This window comes from Coccomyxa subellipsoidea, assembly GCF_000258705.1.
Source record: "Coccomyxa subellipsoidea C-169, whole genome shotgun sequence".
Lineage (NCBI taxonomy): Eukaryota > Viridiplantae > Chlorophyta > Trebouxiophyceae > Coccomyxaceae > Coccomyxa > Coccomyxa subellipsoidea.
The window spans coordinates 2,150,330-2,165,976 of NW_005178040.1; the positions used below are offsets into that span (position 1 = coordinate 2,150,330).

Consider the following 15,647-nt stretch of genomic DNA (forward strand, 5'->3'; position numbering starts at 1 on the left):
TCCTGGAATCAGGCAATGCGCCAAGTTGTGTCATCTCAGTACACAGGGCTTGTATCGAGGAACATTTGAATCACTGTTACAGGTGAAGCGAGAGGTGAGGGAGGAGGCTGGCGTGCAAGTGGGCGCTGTTCAAATCCTGGGATCGCAGCCCTGGCCTGTCGGTGTGCCCCTGCACCTGACCTCTACTGCCGTGACATTTTACAAGCATGATTGAGGAAGGATCATTGACTTGATCAGGCACATGCCATGGCTCGCCGCGATCTGGCGCAGAACTGGACATGCTGTTGGGCATGCCGACTGTGCCTTGCAGCCACCAGAAGATTAACTTTGCCTATGGAAATGCTGGTGCTGGGAGATGAGCATCGGCGTTTTGGTTGCAGGCCGCGGCGGCTCTTGTGAGCTGATGATAGGGTGCGTGGCCAAGGCCACCAGCGATGAGCTGCATGTGGACAGGAGCGAAATGGATGAGGTCAGGTGGATCCACCGGGACCAAGTGGCCAAGGCTGTGCAGAGCAGCTCCAATGCTGACAACCCCCTGCTGGGTGCGGCCGACCTCTCTCGCAACTCTTGACATCACATCACTTGAACTGGGTTTACAAACATTCAGACGGCCCTTAATGAAGGGCTTCAGGACATTTCCAGCACTCAGTGGCTATTGCTCTCTGCCAGAAGGCTGTCGGAGATATATCGTCGATGTGACAGAGTTTGCTTTAACTGATCAGATGAAGGAATGGTGCTGGTTGTAGGCGGAGATGCCAAGCTTGGTGCTGATCTGGACTTCTTTGTTCCACCGCCGTGGGCCATTGCGCATCATCTCATCAAGCTGTGGGTCGAGCAGCCGATCGGATGGTTCTCTAAGCTTTAGCAAACCTGCCATGCTCATGCTTGAGTACACCGCCAAATCTAGAGGAACGTCTGGTGAAAGACTTGTGTCTTCAAGGCACGTCTAGTAGATGTTATATGTCTAGTGGTCACACCCACATCAGGTTGATTCCTTTTACGACGATTCTACTCCAACTTGTCAGATGGCTTCAACAGACAACTAAAGGCACTTGAGTCCCCATGGCGGGAATCACAGAGTCAGATTTTTTTTATAGAACTCATCAGTCCATTTGGACATGTACAATATCCAGTGAATACGTTAGATATAGGAGTACATTGTTATGAGTGATGCTCAATACAGCATCTCACAATTTGAAAGAACGGGTGGTGCACATTCAGAGAATAAAAAGGTGGCACAATCTAGGCCGCCATAGCGTTTGCGTGATGGTCGCCTCTGGACGCCCCATCCTGTGGCAGGACCTTGTAGGGATTGAGGATGCCATTTGGATCGAACACCCTCTTGATCTGTCCCATCAACTTCACAGCTTCCTGGGACTTGGTGTACCTGCACCCCACCAGCATGCATTGTTCAGAGTCTACGCACTAATCTTTCAGACTTTCCTGCACTAACAGCTCTGGACAATGCGTGCATCGCCACTGTTGTGCCATCCTTCAAGCATCCAGACAGATGACAGATTGTCACGCAACAAATTCATCGCTCTGCTGACATCATTGGGTGCCCAACAGTTTTCAACACCTGCAAGCAATCCCAACGACAATGACAGCAGAACGGCCTCAGCTTATGTGCGCATTATAACCACATTGCAGCCCCTCACCCGATGCAGTCCGCCTTCATCTGGCCGAGGCCGTGCTCGGCGCTGACGCTGCCGCGGCGCGCGGCCGTCCACTCGTACACGAACGGCTCGATGTGCTTCAGGATGTTTTCGTCGTAGTGCTTGGTGGAGATGTTGAGGTGCAGATTGCCGTCCCCCAGATGCCCGTAGCCCACCACCTCCACTGGCAGCCCCGCCAGCCGCTGCCGGGTCTCTTCCACCAGACTGTACATCTCCGGCACCGGCATGCTCAGGTCATACTTGTACACCGCGCCTGCCGGTGCAGCACAGACCCCTCATGAGAATCGGCCCTCGGTGTCCCTCATGGATGTTGCAGGGTGCAGCCTCAAGGTAAGGACATATTGACCCTCCTGGTGCATGGCCATGGAAGGACGCAGCGACTCTGCGCATCAGAACGACCAACATGCAAGCAAGCTCCACAAAATGCCAGCCGCAATTGAAGAAGGTCTGGGCAAAAGGGAGCCTTCCCGCTGCATGGCGCGCTTCAGATGCATGACACAGTCGATCCACTCATTCTGTTTGTGGCGATGAAAGAGAGCTGCTGTTCTACAGCAACTAACAGGAGTTTGCTGTCGAGGAAGGGATGGCACCTGCGTGCTTGAGGGCGACGGAGATGCCTTCCCTGAGGCCCCAGATGGCGGCCGTCTGCGTGCTGTCTTGCGCTATCGTGCCGTCCAGCACCCACCCCTCCTCCATCACCTCCTCCAAGAACCCCTGGACCCATTAATAAATCTCCCTTCACACCACTGGGACCAACATGTATACAGCCAACAGCCACGACCCGTAAGGGTGCACTGGAAGGTTGCATCTGATGCCTCCGCTCCAGTCTCGAACAGCCATCACGCATGACTGGAACTACCCTGACAGGGATTGCTGAGCATGGGTACCTTGCACAGGCTTGAGAGGGGGGGAGGGGGGAAGTACAAAGAGGAATGTGGTCATGCCAAGAGTGAAGGCCACCAGGGGGATGCTGGGGGCCTCCGTGGGTATGCAGGCAGACCCGGTTGTCAGCCGTGTGTGGCCGGCGGCCCTTCCGGGCCGCCCCGCACAGATCTCTCTCGGCAGCGGAAGTGGGGGGTCCACTGATTGCACCAGTGGACCCCAGGCTATTGAGCTGCCTTCATAACTAAGATTTTTCATATGCAGGTCCACTCCCTCATCATGAGAGACTCTGTTTCATAAGACTGTGCTCTCTCGAACACCACCACGCTGTGGGGACCAACAATCATCTATGCTTGCAGGCTTTTGAGAAGCTTTCATTGCAGCGTTGTCACTTGCATTCCCAGTCCCCGTCCAAGAGGAGACTGCGCTCACATCATTGTACCACTGCATGACTAATGAAGGCCATTGTGCAAGGTGGAGAGATCCCGACCTCCATTTTTTCATAGTCGTGCGCCTCATTGCTGCCGGAGGTCTCCACCACGAGGTAGAAGGGCGTTTGGGTGTCTGGCAGGGGGTTGCGCACGCCCTCCAAGTGCTCCAGGGTGAGCTCCAGCGACTGCTGGTCCAGGAACTCGAAGGCCGACAGGATCTCACCCAGCTTCTGCCGCGCCCTCACAAATACCTACACACCACCCTCTTCAGTGGCTGCTGGGGTCATTACCTCAATTGTACCCACAGAAACCCAAGATGAAGTCTGTCATTCCAAGTAAGCCAGGGTAAAGGGTAAGGGTAAGAAGGCATCCCTTGATGCTCAAAGAAATGTTGTCACGCCATTGGAAGGCGTTTAGCATGGCGGCATCCTAGAGATGTGAATACTAGTATCAGCAGCAAGGGCGCACCTTTTGGATGGTTGCAAAGTCTGGGACTGCGAGGTAGCTGACGTGCACCGCCGACGGCCGCGGCGGGCACAGGATGGAGACAGCTGTGACCACGCCCAGCGTTCCCTCCGCACCTGTACCATGCCAATAAGGATCAAGTTAGGTTTTTCTCCTTAAGTTTGTCAATTTTATTGGTTATGAAGTATATCTATCTATAAAGGAGATAGTGCCCGGCAATGCTTTTGTTGCGGTGTGGAATGGTCGGGCAAGCGCACCAATGAAGAGCTGTTTGAGATCGTAGCCGGTGTTGTCTTTGCGCAGCGTTTGTAATGTGTCGACGATTGTCCCATCCGCCAGCACGGCCTCCAGCCCCAGCACTGTGCCGTGCAGGCTACCGTACCGCAACAGCCGAAGCCCACCTGGCAGCCATCGCAGATCACTCTTCAAGACTACTTTTGTTGACTACTTATTACTGTGGCCACCATGGACAAAGCAGTTGAGAACAATCACCGCTGTACCAGAACCATCTAATGAGCCCTTCAAATGTAATGCCCACACTCGCTCAACACCGCCCAATGCACATGCAAGCGAGATAGTCCTGCCACCACTGATTCTACTGGGAGTAGAGGGCGATGTTGGTCATGCAGAAAGAAGGCCAAGCAGCGCAGAGTGAATTTTGTGTCTGGCGCACCGGCATTGGTGGAGACGTTGCCGCCAATCTGGCAGCTGCCCTTGGCGCCCAGATCAAGTGGCATGGTGAATCCATGACCCCCCACATGGCGGTCCAATTCCTCCAGAATGCACCCAGACTCGCACACCAGCGTCCCGCTTACCTGCCAGACACAACACGGCAGCTTAATTGTCCTCTCTATGGGGACATGCAGCATGTTTGTGAACAAGGTTCTGATATGTAGTGCAGCGTTGGAGAGGGTGCGCACCTCGTCAAAGGAGATGATACGATTTAAATTGGTTGTGGTGAGGACGATCTCATCGAAGAGAGGTACGCTCCCTCCTACCAATCCAGTATTGCCTCCCTGCCAGCACATAGAATCCTTCATATCAAAGTTGACCAGGGGTGCATCAATTTGAGCGCGAGGAGAAGGGAACACGAAGAGGTGCAATGACTATGCCCACCTGTGGCACGACGGCCAGTCTCCTTGCATTGCAGTGCGCGAGTATCTTGGAGACCTGCTCTGTAGACTTGGGCCGAAGGGCAACAGTGCTCTTCCCCTCGTACTTCCCCATCCAGTCCCTGTCATCAGGGTATCCCTCAATTGGCAATGGGGTCAGACTACTTGATATCCTTTGACATCATCATCAAAGTCACTTTGCATCTTTTCAAAAGGTAAATGAAAGACACACTGGTTCAGAGCTTGCAAAGCTGTACTGTCGGTGATGACCCCGGTGTCTCCAAGCAGGCCGCGAAAGTAATCAATATCACTGCTTTCAACCCTTGCATAGCTGGGATCCCGAATCAGGGGCATTGTGGATCCATGACGCACAGCCCACCACCCATGCAGGCCGCTCGCTTTTGCGAGTCTCTGTGCTATATTTCTAGCAAGCATACTAGGAGTTGGACACTTCACATGTGGGAATCAAAGGGTGACTAAGCTCGCGCAGATCATTCAGAGCACGATGAATATGCTGTTTCCAGATCTCTAGTCCAACAGATCAGACATCGAGAAGCCAGGACGAAGAATTGCTTGGCAGAATCTAAATTTCCCAATGGATAAAACATACAGGTTACCAACTAGCACTTCGATTCTGATGATCTTGCATTCGTCTGCTGAGAACGTGCAGTTGACTTGAAATCTTCCATGTCGACCCTTTCCTCGGCTAGGGTCGACGTCATAATAGTCCCCTCCTGGCCCAAAGTTGTTACTCCAGACAGATGCAGAAGGTCATCGATTTAAGCCTGGCTGTCCATCACTATTGAAAGGTGCCAGAGATATTCAACGTCCATCTTCATCAGTATATAATTTGCACATACTTGATGGCTCGTGACGGATGGCATGGCTTTACTGGGTAGCAAGCGAACCCACTAGTTCATGGAAGCACCGCAATATATTGTTAAATGGTCGAATCTGAAATAGATCCACGGCGTGCTGCGGCGAGCAGGGCTTTCTCAGGAGCTATGTCGGGGTAAGTGGCATTCTGAATGATCTCTGAACTGTCTTTCAGCATCGATGACACCTGTGCGGTGGCCACTGCAGATTGATGCTTCCCATCCTCTTATTGTCCTCCTGTTCAACTGATGGACCTGGAGCTACTGCGCTGATTGTGATTTTATTTTGAGCAGGTTGAGGCATAGGGAGTTGAGCCAGGCTGACCTGCGAGAATTTGATTATGAGGTGTCCAGAACCAAGCACTCGGCAAACCGGGAGAGTAAAGTTGAAAACACGATCGAGGTAATGGATCTGTGAAAAGTGAGATTGATGCACTCAATGAAGTAGGACGTGCTTTCCCTCTCAGATTCTTTTTGTGACTGCAGGACTATGTGGTCAAATCAGAGGAGAAACGATTGTCTCACGAGTCCAGCTCCATGCTGTGCGTCTGAGTCCCTCTTCGATGCATTTATGGTTCTGCATCATGTGTGGGTCATGCATGTCATGTCAGCAAATGTTGGCGCACAACAAACCGGTCTCACATCATGCTAATGTCTGCAGGCGGGACCTGCTTGACATCAGTCCTCTGGTACAAGATGCAGCGGCCGCAATTGTGGATGACTCATTTCTGCGCTGCTTCCAGTCCCAGTCGACTGACCCCTGGAACTGGAACATCTACTTGTTCCCCTTGTGGGCTGTGGGCATGGTTGTCCGCTACCTAATACTCTTTCCTTTGAGGTGAGCCATCCTGCACTCTGTTGTGTGAATTTGGCGCCTATGTCCGTCAAATACAGTAATGTCAATTGCTTCACATACTCAGAATTGATGCAAAATGTTGTGCTCTGCAGGCTGATCGTACTGCTGGGCGGCTTCATCATCTTCTTCATTTTGTTCTTCGCTGTCCATGCAATCTTCAAGGTGGGCCTCCACTCATCGTCCATATTATTCCGTTATTCCAGGCGGTGCAACGCAATGGGCACACTGTCAAATAGAAGGAAAGCCTCGCCAGGCAACCCCCTTGTGCGCAATGGCACTTCTGAGCCCTTAACCTTATCTCTGCACTCCTTACGGGCAGTGTCTGGGCCTTAAAGTGGTGCAATGCTATGGCACCTGGATGTACATTCTTAGGGTGCCTTTGACACATAATGGGCCCATCAAAAATCACATTCAGCGCCCAGATTGTACTATCTGAGCACTCACCCTGCCAACACAGCTCCGCGAAAATGCATCACCACATGAGACTGAGAAGTGACCACTTGCATGGCGTGCAGTCGGACCATGCGCGGCGGTCGCGCTGGGAGCAGTCGCTGGTGCAGTTCCAGTGCCAGATGTTTGTGGCCTCCTGGACAGGAGTGGTGCGCTATCACGGGCCGCGCCCGGTCAACCGCCCCAACCATGTGTGGGTGTGCAACCACACGTCCATGATCGACTACATCATCCTGTGCGCCTACTCGCCCTTCGCCGTCATCATGCAGCTGCACCCCGGCTGGGTCGGCTTCCTGCAGACCCAGGTCCTCAACTGCCTCGGCTGCCTCTGGTTCAACCGCACCGAGGCGCGCCCCTTAATTGAGCCCGCCTCCTTCCTCTGATTTGCATACTGCAGCAAGCTTCAAGGATGTCCAAAATTTGCCGAGGTTGAAAGCCCACCTGTGCACAGAGCACCCCGCAGTCTATTCACCATGGCTGCCAAGCAGGATTCAATCTGCGTTTGAATGCGTCTTGCTCCGCGACCATGGCGCCAGGACTGATCGTTGCTGCACAGGTCCTTACCGGACAGTATATCGACTGTGCTGTCCTCATTCCCATCACCCTTTGTCACTTTGGCTCATGCTTTGTCTCTTTGGCACATGCTTTGCTAATCAAAAGCAAGATGTAGACACATGCTACTATCATATGGAGTTAAAAGGCGTCAACATTGCTGCAAAGCTCAGGTGAAGGATCGGCTGATAGTGGCGGAGCGCATGAAGGCGCACGTGCAGGCGGCCGACACGACGCCGCTGCTGATATTCCCGGAGGGCACCTGCGTGAACAATGAGTACTGCGTCATGTTCAAGCGCGGCGCCTTTGACCTGGGCGCCACCGTGTGCCCCATCGCCATCAAGTACAACAAGATCTTCGTCGACGCCTTCTGGAACTCCAAGCGCCAGTCCTTCACCGCCCACCTGGTGCAGCCCCCTCCCAGCCTGTCATCACGTCCCCTGCAACAAATCGTTGCATTTTACAGCCAGCAGCAGGGCTGCAGTACACACCAATATGATGCTGTCCTTTCGGGCGTGGCATCACGGTCATGCATGCTGATTCCCTCACCGTGGGCCACCTGCTTCGGCCGTGGCAGGCGACTTGATGTCTCAAGGAGCTCCTGTGTGAGTGCATGCACTGCTCAGAGCGGAGGCAAAGCACAACCGCTGCATTGGATGGTGCCTGCACAAGCAGTGAGGGCTAGCAAGGTGGTGAAAACATTGCAGAAGTTTAGGGTCGTGGGGGTAAAACAAGGGTGGAATGCGCGCGCGCAGGGGAAGCTGATGACGAGCTGGGCGGTGGTGTGCGACGTGTATTTCCTGGAGCCGCAGACGAAGCTGCCGGAGGAGAACGCGCAGCAGTTTGCGGAGCGCGTGCAGAAGATGATTGCCGAGCGCGCCAAGCTGCAGGTGGCGCCCTGGGACGGCTACCTCAAGTACTACACCCTCGGCGTCAAGGTGCGCTGGCTTCCCCTCAAGTCACGGCAGTGCCTTGCCCTGCACTGCTCGTGCACTCTGGTTAATTCTGACTGTCCATGTAAAGAGTGTGATGAGAGAGCCTTCCGAGAGTCTGACTGCGCTTGTGCCCCCTGTCTTGCCCATTGTGCTCGTGGGGCTCTTTCTCGTTGGTCAAGAGTACATGCAGTCGATACATCAGCAGCTTTCCATGAGGCAGTGTTAGTGGGTGCATCCGTCTGTGTTTGAGTGGGTTGTATGGTGCCAGAAAGAGTGACATGCGTGCATTGGGGACAGAAAGGGGGGTATCAGGGAGTCAGACGTCCTGAGATGACCATCGGGCCTCGCTGTGGACCGCACTTCCTCCTTTGTCTCAGATTTGATGTATGGTGCAGCACCCGGACCTGATCGAGAAAAGGCGCAAGGTATTTGGAGAGCGCATCGCCCGCTATATCCGGCCGCAGCCGCCGGCGCGGCCCCCAAAGCCGCCAACCAATGCCCTGAATGGCACAGAGGGGGCGCGGCAGCGGCCAGTAAGCCGGGCCACGACATGAAGCGTGCTGCAGGTCTTGTCATGTTGGAACACTGGTCACGAGCGAGAGAGAGAAGAGAGGCTTTCATTGGTTGTGCCCTCATGTCTCTGTCAGTTGTGGCAGACAAGCGGAAGCAAGGGTGAGAATGGCCCGAGTTGCCCAGTGCTCTGGGTGCATTTGATCATGGGGTTGCCCCCAAGCTGTGTAGATTGCACCACTTGAATAATTTCTGTTATTGGTTGTGTTGCTGAACAGGGTCTTTGTCCGCAACTTGCATTAAAATTTGTTGGGACTTGTAATATATAGAAAACCTTATTGAGAAGGGTACTCTTTGACATATGTCGGAAATGGTTGATAGTTTAGCTGCGCTCCCAGTTGCCACACTTGTAAACTGCTTGAATATGGGATTGCATGTGGCCACCGCACAAAAAGGACCAATGCAAAGCGCTTTTATCCACCTTGCAATCTATTGGACCGTACAGATCATGATCAAATGTCCATCATAGAGTACAGTGAAAATGAAATTTAGGTTGTCAAGGTCGAATCAAATGGCCGTGCGCATTGGTAATAAAATGTCGTCAAATTTCAAAGATGCTGCAGAGGCGCATGCCTGCAGTGCATCCAAATTTAGATCAAGTTTGATCAGATTTAAATCAAATACATTCAAAATTGCCGATGTTCACGTACATCCCTTGATCTTTCATCTTTGGTGCTGTTTGTGGCGAGCCCCTTGTAAGCTTGCTGCACAAGGGCCAATATATGCATCGGGGGCTGCCAGTGGCGGTCACAGGTACCCTGATGCGTCGCTGTCATCGTCGGGGTCTTGCTGGGGCACCTGCTTCCTGGGCCTCTCCTCGATGGGCACGCCATAAGCCCCGCTCATTGCCGCGAGCGCCTCCTGCCTCTGCGGCCTCTCCTTGTGGTGCTTCTTGCTCTTGTGGTGCCGCTGCAAACACATCCCATTGATCAGATCGCGCAGCATTCCACAGCCTTGTGTGCAATGCCGTGTAGCACTGAACACCTCTCCTTTTTGTGCGCCATCAGCAGCCGCATCAATTTATTGTAGTTCGTTGCTGAAGAGGGTGAGTGTCTTGCAAGACAGACGTTGCATGCAATTCACTGTGCCACTTCTTCCCTCATCCATGAGCAATGGCAAAGCCGCAGCACTGTATATCCCCTGCATGCTACACCCCGTCTCGGGGTGGGTCCACAGGGCGGGTCACCTTGGTGGGGGTGCCGTCCTGCTGCAGTGACATAGGCGCTCCCGGGCTGGACTGCGCGCTGTGATCCATCGCGTCACTCTCGCCCGGCAGGATGAAGCTGTGCGTGCTCAGCGGGCTGTCCAGCATGGTCACCGGCTCCTGTCATGCAAACCGATTGATTACTCATAGTGATGATCCACAGAAGTACTGCTGCATTAACGGGGAACACAGCATGTAACAGGAGGGGAATCCGAGTAGATACTTCCTACTGGGACAACCCCTGGGTGGACCCGGCAGAGACACAGCCGCAAGAGAAGGATTAAGCCTATACTCAATTTTGGTGTGGACCCACAAATGCAGTTGCTGAGCAGATCTTCCTCAAGCACCCTCACTACCTAGCGCATGCTGCAGGAGAAGCAGCATATGCAGCTTATCTAGCAAGGCCTCTAAAGCAGGGACAATCCATATACCGCACGACTATCTGCCAAAGGCTGGTGTTTGAGCTGCAGGGCTGTATTCATGTTGCCTACCTTGTGCAGAGAGCTGCAAAGGAATTAGCAACGTTGGGGCAAGGGTGGAGGAGGAGACCTCACCAGGAGTGTGTGGAGGTGGCTGGGGCGCTGCAGGGGGCTGGAAATCTTGGCAGAGAAGTCAGTGGACGAGCGCAGCAGCGGGTTGGAGGCCAGAGATGAGCGCATGCTGAGCGTGGATGATTTCCTGCTGGGCGGCCCCAGAGAGGGGCTGCGGCTTAGCGAGTCCTCCTCTGCGATGCTGCTAACATTACTCACTTGCGCGCCGGGCGGCCGGTAGAGGGATCGCCCCAGCAGCCCAGACGACGTCTGCTCCTGCTGCTGCACACCGCTGCAAAGCAAAGCAGAGTTCCATAAGAAGTTGCTCGATCGGCCCAGAAAAAAGCTCATCCAGCATGCCGTTGCATGACTCATGGCCCTGGTTTGACTTGAATGTGGGTGTGACGCATGCTAGGAACCAACGGGCATATTCGGCCTCTGTCCAAGACAAGCAGCTCTGCAGTCGCATGGGCTGCAAATCGCCTTGCACAATGAACGCCCCTCCTGCGTGCACACCTTGCACTGCAAATGATGGCGGGCCCTTTGGTGGGGCCCTCAAAGAGCAATGATGTTTGTTGTAAGAATTCTATGCAGATGCCCCTCATGTCTTAGTCGGGACAAGCGCGCTATACCCCGCATGGATATCGATGGTGTGTTCTGCAGGGGCATGCGGCATGTCACTAACGGCCTCCTTGACTGCGGTCTTGGCGCTGCCAGCAGCCTTTTGAAATGCTGCCACAGCCTTGTCGGCCAGCTGCATGCTCGCCGCATCCCCGCTGTCCCGCAGCACTCCGATGCTCCCCTGTGCGCACCAGCCCTGCCTCAGAAACTCCGTGCTGCTGTCAGACTGTCCCGAGCCAGTGCGACATCATGGCCTCAAATAGTGCTGTCGCTTCCTGCTCTCCTTCGAAACCGAGTTTCCGGGTCGCAGAGTTACGGATAACTCCTGCATGGCTGCAAGAGCAGCCACCTGTGTGTCCTGGCATCTTTGTGAGGGCCCTATAAGCAGCGCTGTGTATAGTTTCTCCAGAGGCAGGATAAGCAGCACCTTCCATCGGTTGCCCATTGGTCTCAGCTACTTCTGTAAAGGCAGTACAGGTGAATGAAAAGCAAGCGGTGGGTGCAGGGGCGCACAGCGAGGGCGTTGGCGTGCAGCGTCAGGGGCCGTCCCTCCTCCAGCAGCCGCAGCTGATCCGCGAGGCTGGAGCGTGCTGCGCGGACGCGCGCGCTCTGCACGCTGCGCACGCTCTCTTGCCGCAGCAGCGCTAAGAGGCTGATCACCACCGGCGCCGCCATTGATAGCAGGGTCACAATGGCCTGCACGCCCAAATTTGGACTCGCTTCATCCAGAATTGTATCAGATTGAGAGCTTGCCAGCTGGCCAAGTGCTCTTCGGTGACCACATTTGTCATCTTGATTCAAGATGTCGCCAGCATTAGTCATTGCTGACATGTGTCAGCGGCACATGCGGCACTTGCATCAGTCAACATTGGCCGCATCTCTGCCCCACCCATTGTCAGCTGCCAAGAGCTTACATAGAAAGCGCACAGACTATACTCTAGCAGACTACTTCTTTGATGGCCATTACACCCTTGTCATGCCCCGCACATCTGTCATGAGGTATCTCCAGAGATGTTGGGTTCGCACCGTCACAGCGACTATAATTCTGTTGCTGTCAAACTTGGTGCAGAAGTTTGTGGACGGCGCGCTGCACCCGGCACACCCCGGTGCAATGTCCAGATCCGCCTGCAAGTCAGGAAAAATTAGTAATTTTGAGCAACAGATGCCGGCACATGTTCTTGGCGTGCTGCGACAAGCTGTAAGAATTGAGGTCAGCGTTTTGAGCGAGGCTGACCCGCGTGCAGAGGTCCGCAGCAGCACATGCGCAGGATGAGCAGCCTGAAAAGGCAGCCTGGTGCATTGTGCATCTGCAAGGAAAGCAACACAAGATCTTCAGTTCTTACCGTGCCAAACCTCTGTGCAAATTAGAGCTGCCCTTTCACCAGCACCAGCACGAGCTGCCATTGCCCCGCAGCCTTGGGTTCTCTGATTGAAAGCGGAACATCAGTGTGACACGCGTATAACCAGTGTGCGCATTTCTGTAACGTGATGAAGGTCAGATGAGGCCAGCCTCTGCACCTGAACTCCAGCAGAGCAAAGTTTGCGGCATCATGCGCTGTCAGGGCAGCAGCTGCAAGTCCCCCCAAGACAACATGCAAAGACAGCCATCCAGCATTCCCGCTTGCCAGAGCAATGATACCCTGCACAGTGTGTTTTATCTTAGCTGGCAGCTGCAGCATCTCCGAAAGGGTGCAATCATCAGGCAGGGGATATCTGATTTTAGAATGGTAAGGATATGGTGGGGCAGAATGCACCAGCAATCCAACCAGTGTGGATATCCCCCAATGGACAAATGACTCTATGGACCAGCGCATGTGCCCATTGAACACCTGCATACAGACCTCACGATGAGAAGGAAACAGGGGGTTGACTAGGGAGCTTGACCTTGAACAGTTTTGTACATGATTTGGAAGGCACACAGAGGCCAGAAGAAGGTAGCTCACCCATAGAAACGTCAAAGCTGGTAAGACTGCAGCTGCTGCGATTTGAATGATACACACGAAGAAGCCCTGCACACGAACAGGTAGGATGTTTCAGGAGGATGTTCCCAGGTTCCGACACCCCAGATTTGTGCCAGAAGTCCTTAAGCAGAGATCGATCTGTTCTATGATCGATCTAAAGAATATAGATGATATCGCTCACACAAAGACTAAGGCTGTCCAGCGGGGCTGAGCGTCTCCTCTTCGACCGAGCACCCACGCGGTGCACACGGAATCTCATGTTGTCAAAGCTGTGTTGAATATATTAATCAAAGGCTACAAAACCACTTCATCTGCTTTTTCTTTTCGGCGGGAGAGCTCCAACCAACCTAGTTTTGTCGAGTGCAGCCTGCTGTTCATTCTAATTTTAGGTGGTGAAAATTGCCCGCTGCCCGATCTCTGGGCACTGCATTTGGGCTCAACATTTCTGGCGCTAGAATTTCGAATTGAAGAGGTTGCAGAACTCTACGCCCTGATCGCTGCATGTCAAAGACGGACGCATTGATCAAGTAACGTCTTATTCACATCAGAGCGACAACGGCTTGCCGTAGACAAAGGGTCGTGGAGGCGTTCTCCACACGGAGATATTGGGAGGTTTTATTTGTGCTTCCAGGAAAGCTTAATGCCCGAGTTGTTTTCAAAGGTACATCCAGACTAACATCAACGTCATAGGTCCTGCGAAATACTGTTTGGGCAGCGTGCTGGTCAGTCTCTCTGTCACGGCATCTACCGTGTTCCACCAATCTCACTCTTGCTTTATCCAGAGCTGCATGCAGCACAATTGCATGAGAAGTCGTGAGATTTTGTCAGTTGAGCAAACACACTATTAATCAATCTGATCCTGACTTAACCACGTATATTGCTGTAAAGCAGGGAAGCATCTTGACGTGGAAGCCCAGCGAAAGAGGTCTAATAAAGAAGACCGCGATGAGCCAGCAGGCGCTCTTTATGACGGCAGTGCTGATAACCTTGCTGTGCATCAGTGCACCTGCTATGATAATGGGTCAGCACCCTCGCAGAGCCGCTAGGGAACTACAACAAACAGGTCCTCTACACAGGCACCTGGCCGCAGAAGCGACAACTAGATTCTCCTCAAAGATCAGCAGAAAAGTCGTCAATGTGGAGGAAACAAGTCATGATGAGGAAGATGAAGGCATGCAGCTGAGCAGTGGCTTCCCACAACATGGAGACATGAACTCAGAAATGGCAGGTGTGGTATTGCTCAATGCTGCACAACCATGCGTGACAATGACTCTCAACAGAAATTATCATGCACAGCTTCTGTGCTCTGTTCCAAATAAACCTACACTGCTGCCAGGACTAGACTAGATAAGCAGCATGCCTGCTGCCTCTCCACCTCTCACAATCTCCGCACCTGCATGAGCTGCAACCTCTGCCGAACATACTCAATCTCTGATGCTCCTGTGCAGACCTTGGAGCAAGCTACTGGACGGCAGAGGATGCTGGTGTGGATGAAAGCATGGCTAAAGGGGATCAGGGGAGTGGCCGGGCAGGCGCCAAAGAGAGGCCAGAATACTGGTCCAAGTTTGGCATCGTGGGCGCGCCTCAGGCCATTCTTTACTACTCCTCTTTCGTTGTCTTCTCGCTGTTCATGTTTAGGAACAGCAGCTCAGGGACGACGGTCATGCCCAAGTCTGGGTGATGGCAGGAGGCTCATATTTCTGTTGCCAGATTACAAAAGCATGTTGTTGCGCATGCTTCCCGGTTTGGGAAAAGTTGTGCTGGAATATGCTTGGGACATCCCAGGCAAGATAGCTCGTGGTTCATGTTGGAAGAGCAGTCTGATGATTTCAGTTGAGATTGACTGCAGTTGTAGAGCTGGAAGACACCGACTTTTGAAGATGCAAGACATGCAGTGTCTGGAATGCACAGATGCCCGATCAAGACTTGCTGCAGCTAGCTGAGAAGTGCTGTTGAAATCACAGTGACCTCACCTTGGCACAAAATCGGCATGCCTGAGACATTATCTTGATCAAGCGGATATTCTCGAATCCACCTATAATAGTATTTAGCATGTCACAATCAGAGCTTTGTCACAGCGTGAAGCTCAAACGTCACGTACAGACCGATGCACTCGTACACATGACTGACAAGCGCAGTTCTAGCGTTTTGTGAACGACATTGATAGTAATAGAATAATTGAAAGAAGACCCAGCCATAGTCTCAAGATTGAGAGCTCCCAAGTCTCCTTGTATGGCGCCAATTGCACCATGAGATACTTTAGTATAGCTCCCTGGAACCTCAATTCTAGCGGACGCCTGGTTCAACTAGTTGTCCCTATTCAGATCAACTCTCTTATTGCGCTAGCGCAGTGAGAGCTTGTCATCAAATCAAGCATCGCCGGTTCAGAAGATGGATCTTCAGCACACAACCACGATAGAGAAAATATGCAAACCTTGACCTATGCAGTGCCCTGTCCAACAATATCCCAATCAATGAGTTGTATCAGCCACACATTGACCAACCACTGTCATCGGCCGCCTGCCTT

At 53.1% G+C, this 15,647-nt stretch overlaps 4 protein-coding genes across 4 annotated transcripts; 2 read left to right on the forward strand and 2 right to left on the reverse strand.

Annotated features, from left to right (window-relative positions):
* Nucleotides 1-769: 769 nt before the first annotated feature.
* Nucleotides 770-4,995, reverse strand: COCSUDRAFT_46474 (FAD-binding domain-containing protein). The gene is made up of 10 exons (XM_005650541.1): nucleotides 4,799-4,995; nucleotides 4,571-4,688; nucleotides 4,375-4,470; nucleotides 4,128-4,269; nucleotides 3,712-3,855; nucleotides 3,458-3,570; nucleotides 3,049-3,240; nucleotides 2,267-2,390; nucleotides 1,659-1,929; nucleotides 770-1,387 (listed from the first exon to the last, which is right to left on the reverse strand). The coding sequence occupies exons 1-10, from the start codon at nucleotides 4,918-4,920 to the stop codon at nucleotides 1,243-1,245; spliced, it is 1,467 nt and encodes a 488-aa protein (XP_005650598.1). The 5' UTR covers nucleotides 4,921-4,995; the 3' UTR covers nucleotides 770-1,242.
* Nucleotides 4,996-6,103: 1,108 nt separating this feature from the next.
* On the forward strand, nucleotides 6,104-8,222 carry COCSUDRAFT_4945 (acyltransferase-domain-containing protein; the record flags this gene model as incomplete). The annotated part of the gene is made up of 5 exons (XM_005650542.1): nucleotides 6,104-6,279; nucleotides 6,390-6,459; nucleotides 6,813-7,078; nucleotides 7,448-7,706; nucleotides 8,055-8,222. Coding segments are annotated over 5 exons (939 nt in total), but the record flags the coding sequence as incomplete, so codon positions are not given.
* A 1,329-nt stretch (nucleotides 8,223-9,551) lies between these two features.
* On the reverse strand, nucleotides 9,552-12,459 carry COCSUDRAFT_61052 (hypothetical protein; the record flags this gene model as incomplete). Its single annotated transcript, XM_005650543.1, has 7 exons — nucleotides 9,552-9,713; nucleotides 9,991-10,128; nucleotides 10,563-10,830; nucleotides 11,171-11,340; nucleotides 11,673-11,855; nucleotides 12,186-12,284; nucleotides 12,394-12,459. 7 exons carry the CDS (start codon nucleotides 12,457-12,459, stop codon nucleotides 9,552-9,554), a joined length of 1,086 nt encoding a protein of 361 aa, XP_005650600.1.
* A 1,870-nt stretch (nucleotides 12,460-14,329) lies between these two features.
* COCSUDRAFT_61053 (hypothetical protein) lies at nucleotides 14,330-14,801 on the forward strand (the record flags this gene model as incomplete). Its single annotated transcript, XM_005650544.1, has 2 exons — nucleotides 14,330-14,348; nucleotides 14,569-14,801. The coding sequence occupies 2 exons, from the start codon at nucleotides 14,330-14,332 to the stop codon at nucleotides 14,799-14,801; spliced, it is 252 nt and encodes an 83-aa protein (XP_005650601.1).
* Between the last annotated feature and the right edge of the window lie 846 nt (nucleotides 14,802-15,647).